The sequence below is a fragment of the Anabas testudineus genome, chromosome 16 (genome assembly GCF_900324465.2).
Source record: "Anabas testudineus chromosome 16, fAnaTes1.2, whole genome shotgun sequence".
Taxonomy (NCBI): Eukaryota; Metazoa; Chordata; class Actinopteri; order Anabantiformes; family Anabantidae; genus Anabas; species Anabas testudineus.
Genome location: NC_046625.1, coordinates 11,044,704 through 11,065,580, shown reverse-complemented (window position 1 = coordinate 11,065,580; position 20,877 = coordinate 11,044,704). Strand labels below are relative to the sequence as shown.

Genomic DNA, 20,877 nt, shown 5'->3' with positions numbered 1-20,877 from the left:
CTTTGTGAATGCAGATTAGAGGTCACTTCAGCGGCCGACAGAGCAACAAAGCATAAATGGACTTTTGATGAAGGGTTGGTCACAAGAAGAGAAAATTAGAAATGGAAAGTGGAAGAGAGCACATAGTAAAACAGAAGACATGATACAACCCCTCTGGCTTTTAGAGTGTGAATATTATTTACAGAGTTATGATCACGTTAGGCTCAGGCAAGAAAGGTGTTGTGAGATTGTTTTAATGGGCACAGATGGGAGATGCTTCACATATACACAGAAACCAGGGCAGAGAGTTAAACCTCAAGACATTATTACACCATGCTTTATGCTATTAGTATAATTTAGATGAGATTTTAATTTTGCATGTAGGCTATAAGTAGTCTGGGGTCTGATAATAATGAACTATATCAAGTGTGGTAAAATTTTTTAGATGAAGTAGCACTGCTGTCACACCTGGGGGTGGATAATAAAGAGAAAGCAGAGTCAGAAGACAGATGCCATCAGTTTGACAAGGTCACTATAAAGTCACTATTGAGCACCATAAACGTGCTGAAGTGTACTGAATATTATATGGTGCTGGTTGAGAAGCCCCTGAGGTATGGCACATCCTCCCCTCCCGCCTCCCTACTCCGCTCCTTCGTGCGCTCCCCCCCCCGCCCCGCCCCGCCCCCCACCTCCCCAGCTCGTCGCATCTCTGAGCGGTTTTCAGCACGGACAGCCAGCGCCGCATGACCGAGCGCAGCGCAGCGCAGCGCTCACCTGGCTCCGCAGAGATATTTATATTTTGTCCTCATCGGGCCAGAATTGTGGACGACAGAGACGCTTGACGTCATCATGCCAGGTAGAGAGTGAGGGGAGGTTTGGGTGGTAAGGTGGAGGGGGACTAACACTGCGGGTGTGCTAGGGGTGGCCTCTTCATCCCGGTGAACACCTTTCGGGCTCAGAGCGCATTCGGACGCACGTATGATGATGGACGGCAGGCCGCCACCGTCGCCGCTGCTGCTGCTGCTGGTGTTCTTTCTCGCCATTGCGGGAGGTGAGTAACTTGTCCATTTTTTATGGCTTCGTCGTTGCGCATTTGTGTGCATTATATGTGCATCGTCACCTTTATAGGGCCAAAAAAAAAAAATCCACCGCGCGTTCGTGCAGGGGAGTCCGAGTACGTGCATATAAAGTAATTCTCGTGAAACCATAAGAGGGCTGGTTTGATGCTGAGGAGATGTAGAGCTGGAGAAGATGACTCTTTCACTGCTGTGTCACCATCTTTCTCATAACAGCAACGAGCGAGATAGTAGTGGATGTAGTGGAGAAATGTTACCCACTTCATACATGCGCACAATAACTAACATGATTTGCACTAGACATGTTGAAAACCTGCGAGAAATAATGAAGTGAGTGAGTTTATAAAGGAAATGCATACCACAGGGGTTTCCATTACAGTAATATTATTGTATGGACCTATTAGTGTATTGGTATATTGTTAATATTTGTTTTCCTGGGATGAATCACACTTTGGAAACTGCTCCTAATATGAGTATTTTAAACATGGCACAGATGCTTTTGCTACTATCTGGCTGATTATAAATTAACTGAATGAAAACAACACAAACAGCGGATATGAAACTCTTTGTCAATGTGAAACATCATTAATCTTTCCCTAACAAAATCTCGGGCCGTTGCAGGTACACTTAACCCGCTCGCTCTAAATGTACATTGAAGTGAGAACGAGAGAAGGGAAAATAAATTGTGTTATCACCCACTTATCCCTCTGTCTCTCCCTCACTCTCTCATTAACACTAAGGTCTTACATTGAGTGGGCAGATTAACGAGAGCCACATTGAGCTAAAACAACTTCTATATCCTGTCAGTAAAGGACAGTATGTCATCCGGCAGTACAGGAAAAGCCCTGTGCCTGTGTAGAGCCGCTTAGACAGATGAATGGTCTTTTTGCTTTTATGGCATGACATGGATTAAGTACATCAGTCCTATTCGTGATGCTGCTGTTGCAGTGCATTCAGAACAATGATGTATGTGTTAAGTGTAGAGCTATTAGGGTGTTTGGACATATTCCACCTCTGTAAGTTGGCTCTAATTTAGTGTTAATTTCTGCTCAGCGAGAGTTCGCCCCAAGCACAACAAGGAACACATCCACTGATTGGTTGAATTAGGGCTGCCTTAATATTTTGAGCCTATCCATAATAGTGACAGGGCAGAGGCCAGCTCAGTGCCTCCGAGCAAAAAGGCTGTTTGTCACTGCTTGTGTAGCAGCACACATAACCGCACACACACGAACACACCTCTGTTCATTCACACACACATGCCCGGCCATCTGCCTTGCATTGACTAACCGTTCATCATCACCCATGGCGACAACATGCTCCCGCTTTCTCTCTGTCACACACACACACACACAGACACACACACACACACCCACACACAGAGCTTTACACCGTGCAGTTAATCACAATACACACAGGAGCAATCACAAAGACATACAGTAAAAGATCAAATGCTTTGACCTGCATTAACCTGACATTTATCATTTCAAGCACCGTATCCAGACACACACAGAGAGACAAAGCAAACACAATATGAAACCATAAATATGACTTTTTATTATATTACAGTTTTAAAATGACAAAGTGTTTAACAGATAGAGCTGTAGATGGACTGTACACACAGAAAAATGTTGTTTCAACTTCAAGGAACAAGCACAAACATGGACACACATGAACCCATGTAGCAGTTTTAACAGTGTGCTATATATTATATTTATATGGCACTTTCCCAAAGCAGGTTTTGTCTGTCTTTCTAAGACAGATTAACATACATAAAAATACACGTACGGCAATAAACTATGTGTAGTTGTAGAGGTTCCGGTCCATTTGTTTCCCAGTGCAAATGAAATAAAATAAACCAGTATCAGCAACAGTAAAACAAACTGAGGTAGAAAGCTACAAATAGAAGTAAGTTATAGTCCAGTATATCAGTTTTGACAGGAATGTGTCATAAGAATAAGAATCTGTGAAGATGTTGTCAACATGGCGCGGATCTGGACACAGAGCAGTCGGTTTTGTTGGTTGATCCTTCCTGAGTACACACAGAGGTACGAGCACGGAAAGAGACAACGCTACCAACATGAAATATCACTTTAGGGAGCTTCTCGAGCAGTGAAGTACTAATGAGTCATCTTCCCTAAAGGGGGGAAATCTGATTAGCATCATCCTCAGAGACTATGAACTCGATCCACACACAAACACACGTACATGTTTGGAGAAATGCTCACGACGAGCATGTTTGCACACATATCTAATGCTTAAGCTTATAATAACAGAAGTTAAAGATTCCCCACGAGGGAGCAAGAAAAACACATAATTGTTAAATATGTATAACTTCTGCATAGATCCAGACTACGATGTGTGTCTTATGCATTCTCATTTGCCCGTGGTAGCCTCCGGGCTTGTATCATTCATATCACATTTACATGTATGAGGATTGGAAAAGAAGAGAGATGTGTTTGTGAGTTTCATGCAACTCTTCAGTGAACTGTACACACACAAAAGTATCCAGTGAGGTGGTGGAAAGACATGCAGTAACTATACACCACCGGCTGTAATACGTTCTCACACGTGTAAAATATACAGCTACGCAGACATGCACTAAAGGAGTTTCACACTGGCTGGCTGTGCAAGGACGCTCAAGGTCATTCCACCACCTGTCTCAGAGGCTGCCGTGAGGATGTGGCCATTCTGTTGTGTGAGGAGGATGTCTCTTGTCATTTCCCCAGCAGGCCATGCATAATAAACACGTCTGTGGTGCCGGGTTGACCTGACGCAGAGGTTACCGCATATGGAACACAGTCTCATCAAAGTGTACGAGGATTAGTCCTGTTGCAGCACTTTTTATCATCTGCATCAGAATATGATTTGTATGCATGCACGAGTGTATATATGCACTATAATCTTTGCCCTCTGCTCTATGAATGCACTTAGTGAGCATCAACTTATCATTTCCTTGGCAGTGCTACAGTCTAGAAAGTTCTGCTCGGTCGGTTTGGCCTGTCATCACTTTTCTGCTGCACCGTTCCAGCTCAACCTGCACATTACAACAACTCTCCTTGCCACTCTCTCTCTCTCTCTCTCTCACTGTCACTTTGTGTCTTATCTTGCTCACTTATTATGTCTATCTTATTGGACTGCCTCCCAATACACAGCTGCAACAGGACCAGATCAGAGGATGGGAGCTGCATCTGTGATTACAAAATGCACAACAGAGGCCTGCATTAGTATGTGAGAATGCGTATCATTCTGTGTGTAAAACTGCCAGGTCCCGTGTGTGTGTGTGTGTGTATGTGTGTGTGAATCAGTGTGTTTGTGTGAATGAATGTGCAGCAGTAGTAGCAGCATACAGCAATGTGTGGCCCTGGAGATTAGAGAGAAGCAGAGGGAGAGCACAGAGGTTTAATAGAAATTTAAGCAGCGGAGAAGAAGAGGCAGATAAGAGACATTTGGAAAGTTAAGAGTTTTAATTTTGACTTTGTCAAAGAAAATTTAAAAAAAGAGGAAAAAGACTGAGGACTTACATCGTGGCAGGACTTTGATGATATTGCTTTGATGCAGGTGTTTAGAAAAGTGTGTTCAAAATGGGCCTGACTTCTAAAACTGTGCTGGGAAGTAAACAGACAGAAATACAATAAGATTACAGAAAAACATGTCTGTCAACGGCATGTAATGCTTTGTTTGTTCTGGTGATCAAGACAAGATAAGCAGAAGTTCCAGCTGTTATCTAGATCTATGAATTGTCAGACAGGTGACCTCCTATCTGTTCATTTGCACATTACTGTCAGGTAGCAGGCTTCAACATGGTGATAACATGAATCTGAATTTAGAAGAAGCCAAAGAATAGCTCAAATAAAAGCTGTAATGAGAGCTATGAAATGGCATCCAAGTGATTCACTTTTTGTCAGTGTTAGAAATCCTCATTCATGTATATTTGCAGCACGGGGATCTGTACATTTTACATTACAGCTTCTGATGGTGAAGCTTAGCAATCTAAATTTCCCTTGATGTAACGTTTATTATGTTCTATATTTTCTTTTCCCAATGAGGCAGGATTACTCATATAGAATTGATATATCTGAAAATAACACAAGACAGCCTACTATTTTTAATGGCTACAACTTTATAATAAAGGGAAAATAGTACCGTGGGATTATTGGCGTCATTGAAAATCGTGAGAGTTTAAAAAGTTAGAAAAAGAGTCTCAAGTTACAGTAAATTGTTTTTTTTTTCTAGGTGGAACAATATGTAGTAGATAAAAGGCTTGTCTTTGGCAAAGTTGACATATACAAGCCCAGTACAAGTTGGTACAAAAACTAAATATTCCTACATTATATACTATTATACTGTATTTTACATGTACTATTTAACTGATCTATAAAGTGTCATACAGATGCTCATTACAGTTTCAGGAAACAAAATATAAACAAAAGTAATCTTCTGCATTTTTCCTTGAGAATTACACATTATACATAATTTAATTGAAAATCTATTTATCATGTAGTAGTTTAAACTTATAATAATAATATCATTTATGATTTAAAATACTGTGGAAATGCTTCTTTTGAGCTCACATCTTACAAAACACTTTATTCTGTTTAATCTTATATAACTTAAGTTGTGTTAGAAATAATATTTTAACTTATGATACATAATAAGTTTATAGCATTATTGTAAAATGTTGTGTAAAATGTATTTTCTCGGGATTATTAGCATTTACAATAACACACACTGAACTGACCATGCCTATCTTGATGTGGATGTGTGTTCATTCTGGTGACTAAAATGATTCTGGCCTCAGTTAGTCCACAGTGGGATGGCTTTGTTTCAGGAGTGCTGTGAAATTGCGGCTGGATAGCAGATCAATATTAATATCTCAGTTGTATGGGCACTACGGAGCCAATTTGGTGTTGCAAGTAATCAATTGATCCCTACCTTATTGATTTAAGAATATTTCAGCATAAAAGGTTCCAGCTGCAGCCAAAAAGCATCTTTAGCAGAGCGTGGAGAGGAGCAGAAAGTGACCCTGCTTTCACGCCAACCTTTTCTCCTTTTAGTGAGCTGTATAAATAGAGATCATCGCTTAGACTTAACGGGATAATTCAATTTAGCTCTGCTTTGTCCTCATTTTCTCCACATTTGTCTTTACAGTCCATGTAACTCTGGTCTCTGAGCAGCACTGTAAACAGCAGATGCCAAAAAAATTGAAGGATGATTTGATATGATAAAACAAGCTAATGTACATTAACACTGATTTCACCAAAAGTCAGGAAATAAACTGAGATCAGAGATTATTTAAAGCACGTGAAGAAATGCTTTAAACAATCTCAATATTTTACAAATGCATCCAGCCACGTTCATCGGGTTTGTGAACATGGCTACCGTCTCATCTGTTCCTATGCTGTGTCATTGAGGTTTGTGTTAGTGTGTTTGCATGTGCATGGTGGTATGTAACTTCCCTCGCTCCAGGGTCTAATGGGGAGCCCTGCTGAAATATTCATAATGTCACATTAAGTTTGCAATATTGGCAATGGAAAACAACCAGAATACAACCTGAGCTACCAGCAACAGTACAACCACACAGCTCAGCCTACAGCATGACAGCGTGTTGTGTGTGGAGGCAGAGGAGAGGAGATCAGTCTTTGTTTAGAAGCTTTAATAAGTGCTGCACAAGAGCAGCCGAGTGATCAGAGCGGAGGTATTTTTGCAGCTCTGAAGATAAGAAAAACCAGAACACACTGAAGCTTTCTGTTTGAGCCTTTAATTTGTCTCAGTGCCATATAAAATTACTATAGACTTTCATCCTGCAGCCCATGGTAGACTTTATTCAAGAAGAAAGAAAGAGTGGATACTGAAGCCAAGACTGCACACTCCTCCACATTTGTCCTTTTATTTTAATTCTAAAATGCATACAGTGGAGCACATATATATGTGACCTGTACCTTGCAAGTAAGTTGCAAAGAAAGTGTTCAAAGATGTAATTTGTCACCAAGGTTAGAAAATATGTAAAAGATTATAACTGCAAGATCTGATCAAAGGTCACATCGTTGCTCTATTAAAATGTGTAAAGAGGTATTTGAGACTTGCGGCTTACTCAGAATCAAAATATTGTATTAGACAGAACTTCCTTTACGTTTGGCCAGCTCAATCAGTTTGGCCTCGAACTTTGGCTCCTTGTGAAGGTGAACTTAGTCATCTCAAGTGAAATAACACTAAAATACTTCTCATGCTTCCCCCCCAAAAGACACGATATCAAAGTCCAAGTGAGCTTTTGGACTGAGACGCTGCATTTAAATCATATTATTCATAGATGTAACTGTGCATATGAGTCAAGATGCTTAATATAAATAAAAGAAAGAAAGTAAACTGAAGTAAATATAACCTAATAACGTCGCACAAAGAATCAGTTTTCAAGCCTTTTACGTTGTTGTTTTGTTAGTTCAGGCATGATCTCACCAGTTACATTATGAGCATACCTGACAAAAATATGAATGTTTTCTGCTTCATCATTGTTTTAAGTGAATTGTATTAGCTTCTGCCTCATCCGACACTGTTATTGCCTTGCGCTTCTGGGAATAATACACATTACTCATATAGCTGAGACATAGACAGTAATGCTTATTTCCCCGTTGAATATGTGAACACAAAAAGACACTCAAACGCAGAAACACAAACTGGTGCTCATGCACAAAAAATAACCACGTGTGCAGACAAGATGGGTATTGATGATGTTGGATCAGCGAGGTAAGGGGCAATAAGGGGACAGTGGCTGTCAGCAACAGGGTGATGGAGACAACAACAAAGAGAGATGGAGAGAGACAGTCAGGGGAGTGGAGAAGAAAATATGGACTGCTCAGATGATAAAAGAAAATAAGATAGAAGAGACGGCACGCAGGAAACAGCACGAGATTAAAAAAGGGGGAGTGAGGAATTGCAGGTTGAGTTTATGGGACATGAATAGAGTCCTCATTGATCCAGAGACAGAGGCTATCATTCGTGCTCAGTGAACACAGCAGCACTACAGGGCGAGAGGGAGAGGAGGTGGAAGGTGGAGCTCAGGGGAGAAATTAGAGGACGCAGGGTCAGAGAGTTGCTCCGAAACACGCACATTCAGAGGTCCTCAAGTCCATCTCTACTGTGGTATAGCAAAGCTTTTTGAATTAGGTGATAAAGGTGTAGGGAGGGTGGTGTGTTTGTTGATATTTATAGATTTTTTTTATGTTTGGTATTTATACAAAAATTCAGTGAATTGCCCAGCATCACATTTCACCCATAATCAGCTTTTACATGTTTGTTTTCCTGTGCTGTTAACAGCCTCTAAAATAGCAGGTCAGAATGTGACAACGCTGGTACTGACTTAACAGTAAGCAGGCTGTGTTTATTTTCAGGGGGACAGTGTGAGCGTGTTATGAAAGGGAAAAGATGCAGCACAGGAATGAACAGATGCCAGAAAGGTAGTGGGTGAATAGAGGGAGAGTGGGGAAGGAAGGCGGATGTGCACTGTTGTGACAGTTCTGCCCAAATGTGACCACTCACATAGATCTGACTACATTCTGCTTCAGACAGAGGGATGACAGGCAGGATGAGAGGGAGGGGTGCAACACGGCACAGGAGAACAGATAGAGAAAGAGTGGAGGCATGAGGAGACAGAAGAAATAGTGATGGAGACATTCAGACTGGTTGACTCATTCTCATGGTGTCAGATCTCGTAAGGAATCTGTATTAAGCTGTGGTGATGTGCTCCAGCCGGCAGTGATGAGTAAAGCCATGGTTGAGAGCCTTTGCATTCTCAACACACACATGAATAGCCATGCAACTCTCAGTGCTGGCAGTGAGGGCAGTGGCCAAACAGAGAAACCCAACAGCACTGCTGATTCGCTGCTTCTGTGTGTCTGTGCTGCAGAAGTCGTGCACAAGTCTTTTTAAATAATGCCAACAGAGACACAGATGGCTGTGACTTTTTTGTCCCATGATAGAAGCAGATGATGATGATGATAATGTGCTCTCATTACAGGCGGCCTCGGGGCAGACACCGAGGAGCGGTTGGTGGAGCATCTCCTAAACCCAGCCCACTACAACAAACTGATCCGTCCTGCGACTAATGACTCCGAGCTAGTTACTGTGCAGCTGATGGTGTCGCTGGCCCAACTCATCAGTGTGGTGAGTATGCACATGTGTAGGATTGTTTAAATCCATGTGCACTTTTCACAGGCTGATTTAATACCATTCAGCATTTCATTTTGATTACACATAGAAAGTACTCAAAATGAGGATACTCATGATGTTTTATGGAAATCTGTCCAGAACAGTTTTAGAAATTCTGCTAAAAGACAAAAAGCATTAGTGTAAGAATTGTATTGATATATTAAACCGAAGCCTGTGTTATAGTCTAATGAGAGATGGTATTAGATTGGAAAGTCAGTATTTAAAAAATCTGTCACTCACATGTACAACAGCTTGTCTGAAGGGCTGTATTGAATCACAGAGGTACCCTAATCTACTGAATGGGTCTTCTTCCTTTGCAGCATGAAAGAGAGCAGGTGATGACCACTAATGTCTGGCTAACACAGGTGAGCGTCTCCCACTCTTCTCCTCTTCTACTGTTCTAATTTAACACGTAAACATTTTGTAATCCTGGATGGTTTTACCATAGATTTCACAATGTGACATCCAGGTCAGTGGAAGTATTTCACAAACCACTAGAGACCTGAATGGTACTCAGAAAACAGCACACACTGAACGATGCTCTCTGAAGTATACTACGGCGTACATGTCGACATTATTTAATTGCCACAGTGTTGTTATACCAGCAGACCATAGCAGATGAGGGTGAGAGGTGAATCTTACAGCTCGACAACAGTGAAGTGTCATTCAATTTGATTCAGTTTTATTTGTATAGTGCCAAATCACAACAGGCCATGTCAAGGCACTTTACAGTGTTTAAGGTTTAAAGACCTTACAAAATATACAGCATTGTATAGAAAACCCAACAACCCACTCATCCTTCAACACCTGACAGGAGAAAAGTGAGAAATCCGCTGATATTTATGAGAGTGAAACACCGATCAAAGGTCAGACAACTGATTCAGCAATGCTGAATTTACCTAGGCAGTTTGTGACTTTGGATGCGACCTACCATAACCATAATGTGACTCTGACAGAGTCGTGATTCTCTTCTACATGACTGGAGCTTGTTGATTCTTACATCTGAGGCCTTGAACATGGTAGAACATGTTTTTGTACACATGAACACACCGTGTGTAAACATGCTTGTGTTTGAGAGCAGGTGTTGCACACAGACATATGTTCAACGTGAGAGTAAATTTAGAAGTATACATGAAACAAATTATTGTTATATATCCCTCTGAGTATAATGTCACCACTGATGCAGCATTTTTGATTAGGTGGTTTATAACTTCATGCCTCTCTCTGTCTCATCTTCACACAGAAGACACACACACATGTGCGCACACACGTAAACCTGAGCAAATTAGGATTTATGACATGTAGCTGAGCGTGGAATGACCATTAGCGTGCTATGGATCTCTCGCTTTCGGTAAGTAGGCGAGCCAAGGACAGCTGACTTTTGCCAAGACAAACTGTAATAACCATAATGCATCACAGTTACTGCAGACATATATGGCTATAACATAGACGAGCCAGACAGATCTGCTGTTATACAGAGGGTTATACAGAGGACATGCGATTTGCTGATGCACAAATGTGCACACACAGAAACAGCCTTCCTGTTCCATAGATTCCTTTTTCATTTCTGCTGATTGGTTCATGGCTGAGTGCCTTTAAAAAATTGTTAAGCACGCAGACAGATAGACAGCACAGGATGTTCCCCTGGCTGACGTGGTTTCTGCAGTTTCATATTAAGCACCTACTGACTGATTCACAGACAGATGAAACAACAGGCCTTCCCCTCCCTGCTCCTCTTAAGATGTCTTCATACTGCTGTGTGATTGGCGAATGAGTGACTAAGCATTGTGTTTCTATTGGCCCTCAGGAGTGGCAGGACTATCGTCTGACTTGGGTCCCTGAGGAGTTTGATGGAATGATGAAGGTCAGGCTGCCCTCAAAACACATCTGGTTGCCTGATGTGGTGCTTTACAACAAGTGAGTCATTGACTGACACTCCTCACTTCAGAAGACTCTGAGAAAATGCATATAGGCTCACGGAAGCATGCGCAACAAGAAAAACAGATAACATTTTAATGCTAACTCCCTGGTGTTTTGATCCAGCTGCCACTTTGGATAACGACATCAATTAAATGCCAGGATTGTAACTGTGTGATAAATGCAGGCCTGCCATACATGACTGAATATGTCCACTGTAATCTAGTCATATCATCATGCGCCATTACTGTACGGGTCTATCAAAACATTTTAAAGGTGGAAGTCATCTATGTGCGACACATATTTATATAAATAAGCATAAATCTGTAGTCATATGTATGAAATTGTGTTGAAATGTTTCCCTCTGTGTCCTTGGACAAGACACTGAACCCCATAGCTGTCAAATAATCAAATAATAAATGCATCAATAAGAACATTGCTCTTTCATTATTGGTTGTTTAACCAATGTGTGACATTTAAGGGCTCGATGTGCAGACATGCTGTCTTGCATTTTAATTTAGAGTCTTTATTCAGGTTCATCCCCTGCTGTTTAATTCTTATCTGACATCTCACCCAGTAATTTACTTTCTAATACATGATAACACAAGCAGGCTGTTCATTTGTGAACGCATCATCTGTGAGGAGGCATAAAGTTGCTGCTTGGCTCACACCGACCTCCATCCACACCACCGTCCTTAGTACATTTTGTACGCACCCTGTAACTTTCCACGTTCCAATCAGGGACAGCGCACGCAGAAACTCAGAACCCAACTAGTACTCTGATAACTCTTTAATTTAATTAAAAACACTCATTTACTTTGAAATGTGCACCATGGGAGCAAAGTATAAACTATAAATCTATTTTTAATTAGGTCTAAAAATGTCGTTTTGATGAAGGAACCACTCTATGGAAAGCAGGAACAAAAGATAAGCTCACAGTGCAGAATCCACCTTAGCTGAAACTGTTCTTGTGTTTTTGCAGAGTTAATTCAGACTTAAGTGTTGCCCTGGGCGATAGTTAAAATTAGCTATATATACCACTATCTCACATATTTAAAACAACCCAGTTTTGTGGTTTGTGTGCATAGAATAAACTGTGTTAAACTGATTCATTATTGTATATACAATAAGACCTTCCGCCTCACAAAATAGGACTGGTTTTGTCTAGTTTATTAATTAGGATTTGCTTGTGTGTCTGTGGGAGGTAGGGATCCTGCAGATCTCTCGTCTTAATGTAATGGAAACTGAGTGTCAGCATACAGCATGTAAATCAGCTCATCAGAGAACAGTGATCTACGTGGCCTTCTCCTCTTTCCCTGCCTCAGACTTGGCTCTACTAAAGATTAAAAGATCCCTCACCAAGCTCACCTTGGATAAACTGATCCCGTTAATCCTGTATACCCCGGGTCAACACTCTATCCTTCAAGTCTACTCCACTCCAAGTTCTGTCAGTCACTTAAACAGGAGGATTAGCTCTGCATACAGAAATACTGCATGCAGAATGTTTTCAGGAAACACACACAACATCTTAGAGTAGAAATTGTGGGAATACAGTAGGAAATAATGACTGACCCTCTTCTGTAGGATACAGTATCAATAGCCCTAATTATTTATTTCTCCTGACCAAATCTAGAGTGAAGTGGAAACTCAATCTACAGCTTCCATGTTGTCAGTTAACTTGTGACTGAGGTGTTTTATTTGGTTTGAACTTGACGCACCCACCTGTGAGCTATGCTCCCTGTGTGGACCTTTCCTTCATTTGATCCCACCTTTTTGATCCTCAGGAATCAAAAAGGTGAAGTGTGTGTGTGTGTCTATGTGACCCTGATGACCTGTGACACAGCCTGATGACAAGTCTCTGCATTGTAACGTGCAACTTTGTATTTGTGTTTGTGTGTGTGTGTGTGTGTGTGTGTGTGTGTGTGTGTGTGTGTGAGTCGTTCTTATTTCATCATCACAGAAGTTTCTGTTTTTTGCTGACAGTCCTTCTCTTTTGTCTTCATCTCTCTCGCCCTCTCAGTGCTGACGGGGTGTATGAGGTGTCATTCTACTCTAACGCAGTGGTCTCCTATGATGGCAGTATCTTCTGGTTGCCCCCAGCCATCTATAAGTCAGCCTGTAAGATCGAGGTCAAGCATTTTCCCTTCGACCAGCAGAACTGCACCTTACGCTTCCGCTCCTGGACCTATGACCGCACAGAGGTTGATCTGGTGCTCCGCGCTGACGTGGCCAGCATGGATGACTTCACACCCAGCGGAGAGTGGGATATCATCGCCCTGCCAGGGAGACGAAATGAGAACCCAGCTGACCCCACCTATGTTGACATAACTTATGACTTCATCATCCGCAGGAAGCCGCTTTTTTACACCATCAACCTTATCATCCCGTGTGTGCTCATCACCTCGCTGGCCATCCTGGTCTTCTACCTGCCGTCAGACTGCGGAGAGAAGATGACGCTCTGCATCTCGGTGCTGCTGGCTCTCACTGTGTTCCTGCTGCTGATCTCCAAGATTGTGCCGCCCACTTCGCTAGACGTCCCTCTGGTAGGGAAGTATCTGATGTTCACCATGGTGCTGGTGACGTTCTCCATCATCACTAGTGTGTGCGTGCTCAACGTGCACCACCGCTCGCCCAGCACCCACACCATGCCCTCCTGGGTCAAATTGGTTTTCCTCAACAAGCTTCCTGCTCTGCTCTTCATGCGCCAGCCCAGGAACAGCTGTGAGCGCCAGCGACTGCGCCAGAAAAGAAGGGCACAGGAACAGAAGGAGGGTGGGCGCAGTGGCGAGGCAGGAGCCTTAATGGTCGGCCTAGGGCTGGGCGGTTCTGGTGGGAATGGAGGGGGACCTTCCACAGGGGTGTTTGGCAAGGATGACAGTGACCCTTGTACCTGTTATGTTAACCGGGCATCCGTGAAACAGTTTGGCGGGGATCTGGGAACTGCAGGAGCAGGATCCATGGATGGTCTGAACAGGGTGAGGGAGGGCCGGGAAGGGGGCTCTGGAAATCTGCCAAGAGGGAAACAAGCAGCAGGGGGTCCTGCTCTGACTCAAGCCCTGCTGGCTCAAGCCTGTCCAGGCTTCGAGGAGGCTGTGGAAGGAGTGCGCTTCATCGCCAACCACATGAAGAGCGAGGATGATGATCAAAGTGTGAGTATTATACACGATCACCTGTGTAGTAGCATTTACAGCATCACAGTGAAGTCATAGGAAAGGGCTATAACAGTTTAAATAGTTTATTGTAATTAATAGTTTATTAACAGTGGATTAAATCACTATGCACCAATAGAGAATGCGACTACATGTTTTAGCGACCTTTAGCTTAAAAAAAAAAAAATTCTATTTTTCATCACCTTCACAGCTCTCAGGAGCCTCACCTCCTTTTCACTTGTACGCTATGTACAGTGTACGCTATCTGGTCATCACCAAAAAGTAGACAGAAAAGGAAAAGCAACAAGCTGGTGATCTGAATAGATAATTAAGCTGCTTAAGAGCTAGATATCTCCCTCAAGGGATAATGGAGACAGAGTTAAACGAGTGAATATTAGATTTACATTCTTTAATCTCAAAATTAATTTAGCTCTTTCTGTTGAATGTGTAAATAGGCAAAATATAGGAAAATAATTATTTCCTCGCAACATGATGCAATAAAGGTTTAGTTAAACACAAAAACATAAAGAAAAACAAAACGGCCTTTGTGAAAAACAGATTACCTAATTATTTCAGCCCAGGCTCGTGCCAGTATGATAATAAAATACTGTCTTGTTGATGTGAGCATAACATCATACCAGATTCTTTTATGTGACTCTGTTACAAACTGTAAAGGCATTCTGGGAAGCACACATCTATCCTCTCAGTGCCATATCATGTTATAATGACGACAGAGCTGAACAGCCGCGCCATTTATCTGGTGACGCAACCACAGCCCTCTGAATATTCAACACAGACATGTAATTATAGCAGCAGCATGACGTGTGCATAGAGAAGCAGTACAAGTGGAAAAGTGTTGGAATAGAGGACAGTGAAGTGAGGGAGGTATTTCTTAATCGATTCTCCTCAAGGCATCTTAGGAGGCCAGGCGTCTCTCCTGGCATGAAAGAAAGTATCACAGGAATTAACAGTCCTCTATAATTCTGTCCATTATTGCCATAGTTAGCCTGCCAAAGTGTCGCCATGCCAACTGCTTTAAAATCCTCCCTCCTCCATCCTGCCTCAGTCCTTCCCCTCCCCCTATTCCCCATCCTCTCCAAGTCATCATCGCTGGGGTTACAGTGTCAGCTCACCCTCTGTCTCTCTGCCCTCCATCACTCTCTCTCGTCTCAGACGTCCTTCTCCTCCTCCTTGACTCATGTCAGACCTCATCAGAGCTTTGTGGCCGAACGAGTCTCTGCTCACATTAACCCTTCACCTCCATTAACCTACTGCATAGTTAAAGGCAGAGAGGCAGAGAGAGAGGGAAAGAGAATGACAGGATGTGACACGAGTATGATTCTGCTCACCTTAATCTTTTTCTTTCCCCCTTCCCACTCCCCTTTTATCCCTCCAGGTGAGCGAGGACTGGAAGTATGTTGCCATGGTGATAGACCGCCTCTTTCTTTGGATCTTTGTATTTGTGTGCGTGTTCGGCACAATGGGCATGTTCCTGCAGCCGCTATTCCAGAATTACACAGCCAAGACCATCACCCACACACCAGGCTGACCATTCCCCGGGCACAAACTCAGCGACAGACAGCTCCCCCAACCAATCAGCACAGCAGGACAAGGGGCAGCCATGGGGGAGCTGCTCTGGGTTTTATTATGTGTCTGTGAACTGGAACCAGAACTGGAACTCAACAGCAATCACGCCCATTATCTTTATAGTAACGTTTTTTGAAATGAACAACAGTTTTTCTTGTATGAAGAAAAAGGAAAACACCATCATACTTTCCTGCAGTTTTTTTGTCCAGATGTTTAATGGACTGACCTCCCCTTTCTGGTGGAAAGGCCCCTCCCTGCTCTCCTATTCAGCCAGTCAGGGAGCAAGAACGAAAGGATTTGCTCTTTGTTGAACCTTTGGTCAACCAATCAACACTTTCCCACTGATGCTGATTGCTTAGACACATGATACACCCGCCTTCAACTATGGCATTACTCATTCACAGTATTGACTGATGTCAGTCTGAGCGAATCAGAAAGGGAAAGGAGGTTCATACCAAGGCTCTCTATATTTAGTTTATTTTTTCAGAAAACCACTACATCAGCGAACTGATTCAGTACATTTTATCATAGCGTAGTGGCTTACCACAGTATAGCATTGAGTATATATTAGTACAGTTTCTCTATGTGTTAGCTTATGCAAGAGTCTGTTGTCGATAGAGAGGCTAAGGTGTGTTGTATGATTGTATTGATATAACAAGAATGTGATTTAAATCATATTACACAGCCTGTGATGTGTACACAACATAGAGTATGTGCAGATGCAACACAGTAAGAAGGGAAATACATACAGGGTACTAATATATATGAAATAAAAAGAGAGGTGTGTTAGATGAAAGTCTGAGGAATACCGTAATAGATTATGCATGGACAGTTTTTGCTTAGAGAGTTGGGCACAGTAATTAGAGTATGACAGCAGACTGCTGTGCCAGAGTGCACAGCTGCAGTGAGATGAGTCCAACACCTGAGAAATTTGAGAATCTGAGCTAAGATGGTGGCTATGTTTTCCTTTCAGACGGACAGTGAAATCTAATTTCACAAAAAATTGAGTTCTGAGGGAAAAGTTACATGTAAATCTAAACACATTGGTTGAAAGATGTGGATTTTCTCATGGCAATTAAGCTATTATGTGTGTTAATATGTAATTTCACCAACCGTTTACTTTCTGTCAATGCTGTGATTATCAGATCAGAGTAAGACAGTGTCTCAATTGTTTGTCCTTTGGGTGTCACAGGTTTTTTGTTTTCCTCTCCTCTCCTCTCCTCTCCTCTCCTCTCCTCTCCTCTCCTCTCCTCTCCTCTCCTCTCCTCTCCTCTCCTCTCCTCTCCTCTCCTCTATACCTATTTCTGCAGTGGATTATAGTCATGTATGTAACATTAATAGCATATTTATTCATGTATGCCTGTGTGTATGTATGCGTATGCTCGCCCAGTACCCAAATGCATTATCACATCAAGTCAGAGTCAATGTTCAGACGAGCATACTGTATGTGCTGCTCCCCCACCCTTTCTATTAATGTCCGGCAAGCTCTCTCCAGTCCTCTCCCCCCTTATCTTGCCGTTCATGGACAAACACATTTCTGACATTTATTCCAGTTAGTATAATGATAACCTACATTGTCTAAACACCTATTCATTCGGGCACTTTTCCTTTTTCATGGGATGGTTGATTGATGGGAAGAGTAATATATTCAATAAACAAGAGAGAAATGGCAAAAGGTAATACATGATGCAAATTAGTATACATGTGTTTGGCTTTAAATATATGTTGCAGCATAGGAGAACCAACAGGAAAAATTACTAACTTGACCACCATACGAGCAAGCACAATCCAGATAGTGAGGAGGAATAACGCAGGTTAGGCAGAGACAAAGGACTCTTAGCGCTGTCACTGCAGGAAATCCACTATAAATCTCGGAAAAAAGCTGTCTAATCCTTAGTCACTGTCACTTGCTGGGAGTTTCTTTGGCTTTTTACCATTGTGTGGCCAAGTCTGCAGCTCAGCTTAGTTGGACTGGGAGCTGTGCATTTCTCTCTCTCTCTCTCTCTCTGTCTTTTGAGGATGGGATAACCCAGGAGGATCCCCAAAAATCCCATACAAGTGTGAAAAGCCAGTCAAGAGACCTGTGAAAACTGTAAGCTGCATGGCTCCACGTGGATAAAATGCTGCTGTCCGCTCTCTTTGGCCTCTCCACTCTCCTTCCTTTATTCTCACTTCCTCTCTCATAATGCTCCCCCATCTCTCACCTTCTCCTTTCAGACTCTGCAAATCTGCTCCTGTGCACACCTTAATCAGTCCAATAAAGGTTGTAGGTTCAGATTAATGAAAGCATGTGTCTGTGCTCCGTATTTTCACTCTCTTTTGGACACATACAAATGTAATCTATATATAAATGAGTTTATTACCCACACTTACCATTAATCTTACACCACAGGATGAAATGAAAGAAAGAAACATTTCCTGGCTTTCTAACACTGAGGCTGGTAACTTCCTTTTTATATATTCACAAACACACACACACACACACACACACACACACACACACACACACACACACACACACACATACCTACACAATGCTTTTTTTCATTTAGGAAGCAAGGCTTAAACAATCATGGGTGTAGTCCCCAGTCAAGGTCACTTCAAGTTCTCATTATTCTGCTGTGACAACAGGAGTGAAGGTAAAGACTATACCTGTTCAGATGAACCTTTTGACCGGCGTGGCAGAGGGATGTCTGACAGTTAACTGTAAGTGCTTATGCACATTGTAAATATGATGGCATTGAGATATTATCATTAATTTACCAATCAGTGATCTATTTTAAATTGACATTGACCCAACTGTCCAAATCAGAGGCAAACAGTCACACAATCCCAAACTGAGGGCTCATGGCTGCCACCTGCTGTCCATCTTGAGTTCTTGCCCTTCTCTTATGTAATAAATCATAACCAAGGAGCACACTTATTCTGTCCAGGGGGAAATTCCTTTACTTGACTGTGTTACAAAATACATGAACAGAAAGAGAGAGAGAGAGCTGTATTCACATGTTCAACAATGACAGGTGTTGAAGGCTACTTAAACTCTCCAGATTTTATATTGCATTAAATACAGTTTGGTGTACATTGGTGGGAATGTTGTGGACAAAATTTACAAACACCGGACATTTACTACTCCATGACAGGATGATGCTCTCTTCTGTCAAAACGGTTTCCTCCCTGGAGTTTGGGATTTTGCAGAGTGGTTGTCTTTGTGCTGGGCGTGTGTTCACTTCTTCTTCTCTTGCTTTTCGTTGAACTCCAAGAAGAAGTCGTTACAGGCTACAGTAAGAGCTCCAACCAGTATGATGAACTCGGTGAAATCTACCTCCCCGTCATTGTTGGAATCTAGGTCTCCCATGACTTTGTCCACTGCCTCCTTATCCTGAGCGTTCTGCATGTGTGAGGATATAAAACGGAAATGTAGGCTTGATCTATTTTACACATGTGAAACTTATGCATGTATCCTGTATACCTAAACAAGTACACGTGCCATCTTACCCCCAGGTAGTTGCCGAGCTCTGCGGTGAGCATCTCTTTGAGCTCAGCTCTGCTCAGTGTGTATTTGTCCCCTTCGTTTCCAGAGTACTTATGGAAAGTCTGGATCATGAGCTGCATGGCGTTCTCCAGGGTGGAGGCATTCTCTGAGTTGGGCAAAGACATTCTGGAGAAGGACAGATTGAAAAGAAGGGAGGGGAAAGGAGACAGCAATAGCACATTAGGTCAGTACTCTTGCTTGTAAAATCTGCTCTCTCAAGCATGGAGGACCAGTTTTCTGCAGCATAAAGACTCACTCTAGCATAACACACGTAGCCCAAAATGGATTGCTTCAGACTGATGGTGTATCAACATACATTTCTAGTATGATAGGAGAGCTATTTGGCAGAGTCTGAAACCCTGCACAGCCAGACAGTTTCCTCATCAGGAGTGTGTCCTCTCTGACACTGGTTCTGATAAGATTTTGCTGCAGACGAAGCAAACCTCAATTTGTTTGTTTCTTTACCCCAGTGAGAGTGGCTCTGAGAGATAGGACATAGTGAGCAGCCAGATATGTGAGCCAAGTGATAAGAGTGAAACTCTAGGCAGGTGAACCAGTGGAGGACATGTAACGGGGACACACAAAGGCAATCTGATCTGGCTCCTACTTTAGTTCCAGCAGATGGCAAAAAACATGGAAGACAGTTGTAGGTGCTTGCCTTTCCTGAACCTACATCACCTCTGAACTGTGAAACTTCTCCTAAGTGTCAGTCACTTCTTAGAGCAGTCTCTTCTATACGTACGAGACACGCTGTTCCAAACGGTCATGAAAGTGTTGCAAAAAAGGAATTAGACAAGTGCAATCTTGCTGTTGCTCAGATAACTGAATAAATAAATGTTCCTAAGTTGCGTAAAGAAAAATGTCTTTCCATCTTTGTAACTGATTTGAACGAGCACTGTTAACAATCAATCCACCTACATTCATCATTTATTAACTGTACCCCTAGAAATCTAGGTAAAATAGTAAAACAGGACTTGCAGAAACCCATTTTTTCAGCACTGACATCTGGTCTGAATATCATCCTACTGTTGTCACTTACCTGAATGGAGGATGAGTGGCCTGCTGGTCAAGTGCAGAGTGAGAAGGCAGTAGCAACTGATGGGAAAGTGGAGGAGGACAACGTCTTAAATACATCTCTCACTCCTCCCATCCCACTTGTCCTTTCCTCGTTTCCCTCCTTCCACCCATCTCCTTACGCATCAGACACCTGCTATCTGCTGAATGGACACAGGTAAGAGCTACCTGTCACCTGCTGCACACTGCACTTTATCAGACAGACTGACAGAATAAACTACAGCAAGACATTAAGTCAATTAACTTATATTTAATATAACCACAAGTCTTCCACAAGTGCTCTTGTACACATCAAATGTGGGACTGTTATTGTCAGATGTCAGTGTTCATGGAGGTTCAGTAACCCATTAAAAGTGTAAAC

The 20,877-nt window shown here is 42.4% G+C and overlaps 2 protein-coding genes across 2 annotated transcripts; one reads left to right on the top strand and one right to left on the bottom strand.

Moving 5' to 3' along the window:
- The first annotated feature begins 794 nt into the window (after window positions 1–794).
- Window positions 795–17,908, top strand: chrnb2 (cholinergic receptor, nicotinic, beta 2). The gene is made up of 6 exons (XM_026370009.1): window positions 795–1,030; window positions 9,067–9,212; window positions 9,578–9,622; window positions 11,065–11,174; window positions 13,195–14,323; window positions 15,720–17,908. Exons 1-6 carry the CDS (start codon window positions 958–960, stop codon window positions 15,870–15,872), a joined length of 1,656 nt encoding a protein of 551 aa, XP_026225794.1. The 5' UTR covers window positions 795–957; the 3' UTR covers window positions 15,873–17,908.
- Window positions 17,909–18,849: 941 nt separating this feature from the next.
- On the bottom strand, window positions 18,850–20,576 carry s100t (S100 calcium binding protein T). Its single transcript, XM_026372261.1, has 3 exons — window positions 20,482–20,576; window positions 19,406–19,568; window positions 18,850–19,298 (listed from the first exon to the last, which is right to left on the bottom strand). Exons 1-3 carry the CDS (start codon window positions 20,574–20,576, stop codon window positions 19,134–19,136), a joined length of 423 nt encoding a protein of 140 aa, XP_026228046.1. The 3' UTR covers window positions 18,850–19,133.
- Window positions 20,577–20,877: the final 301 nt, after the last annotated feature.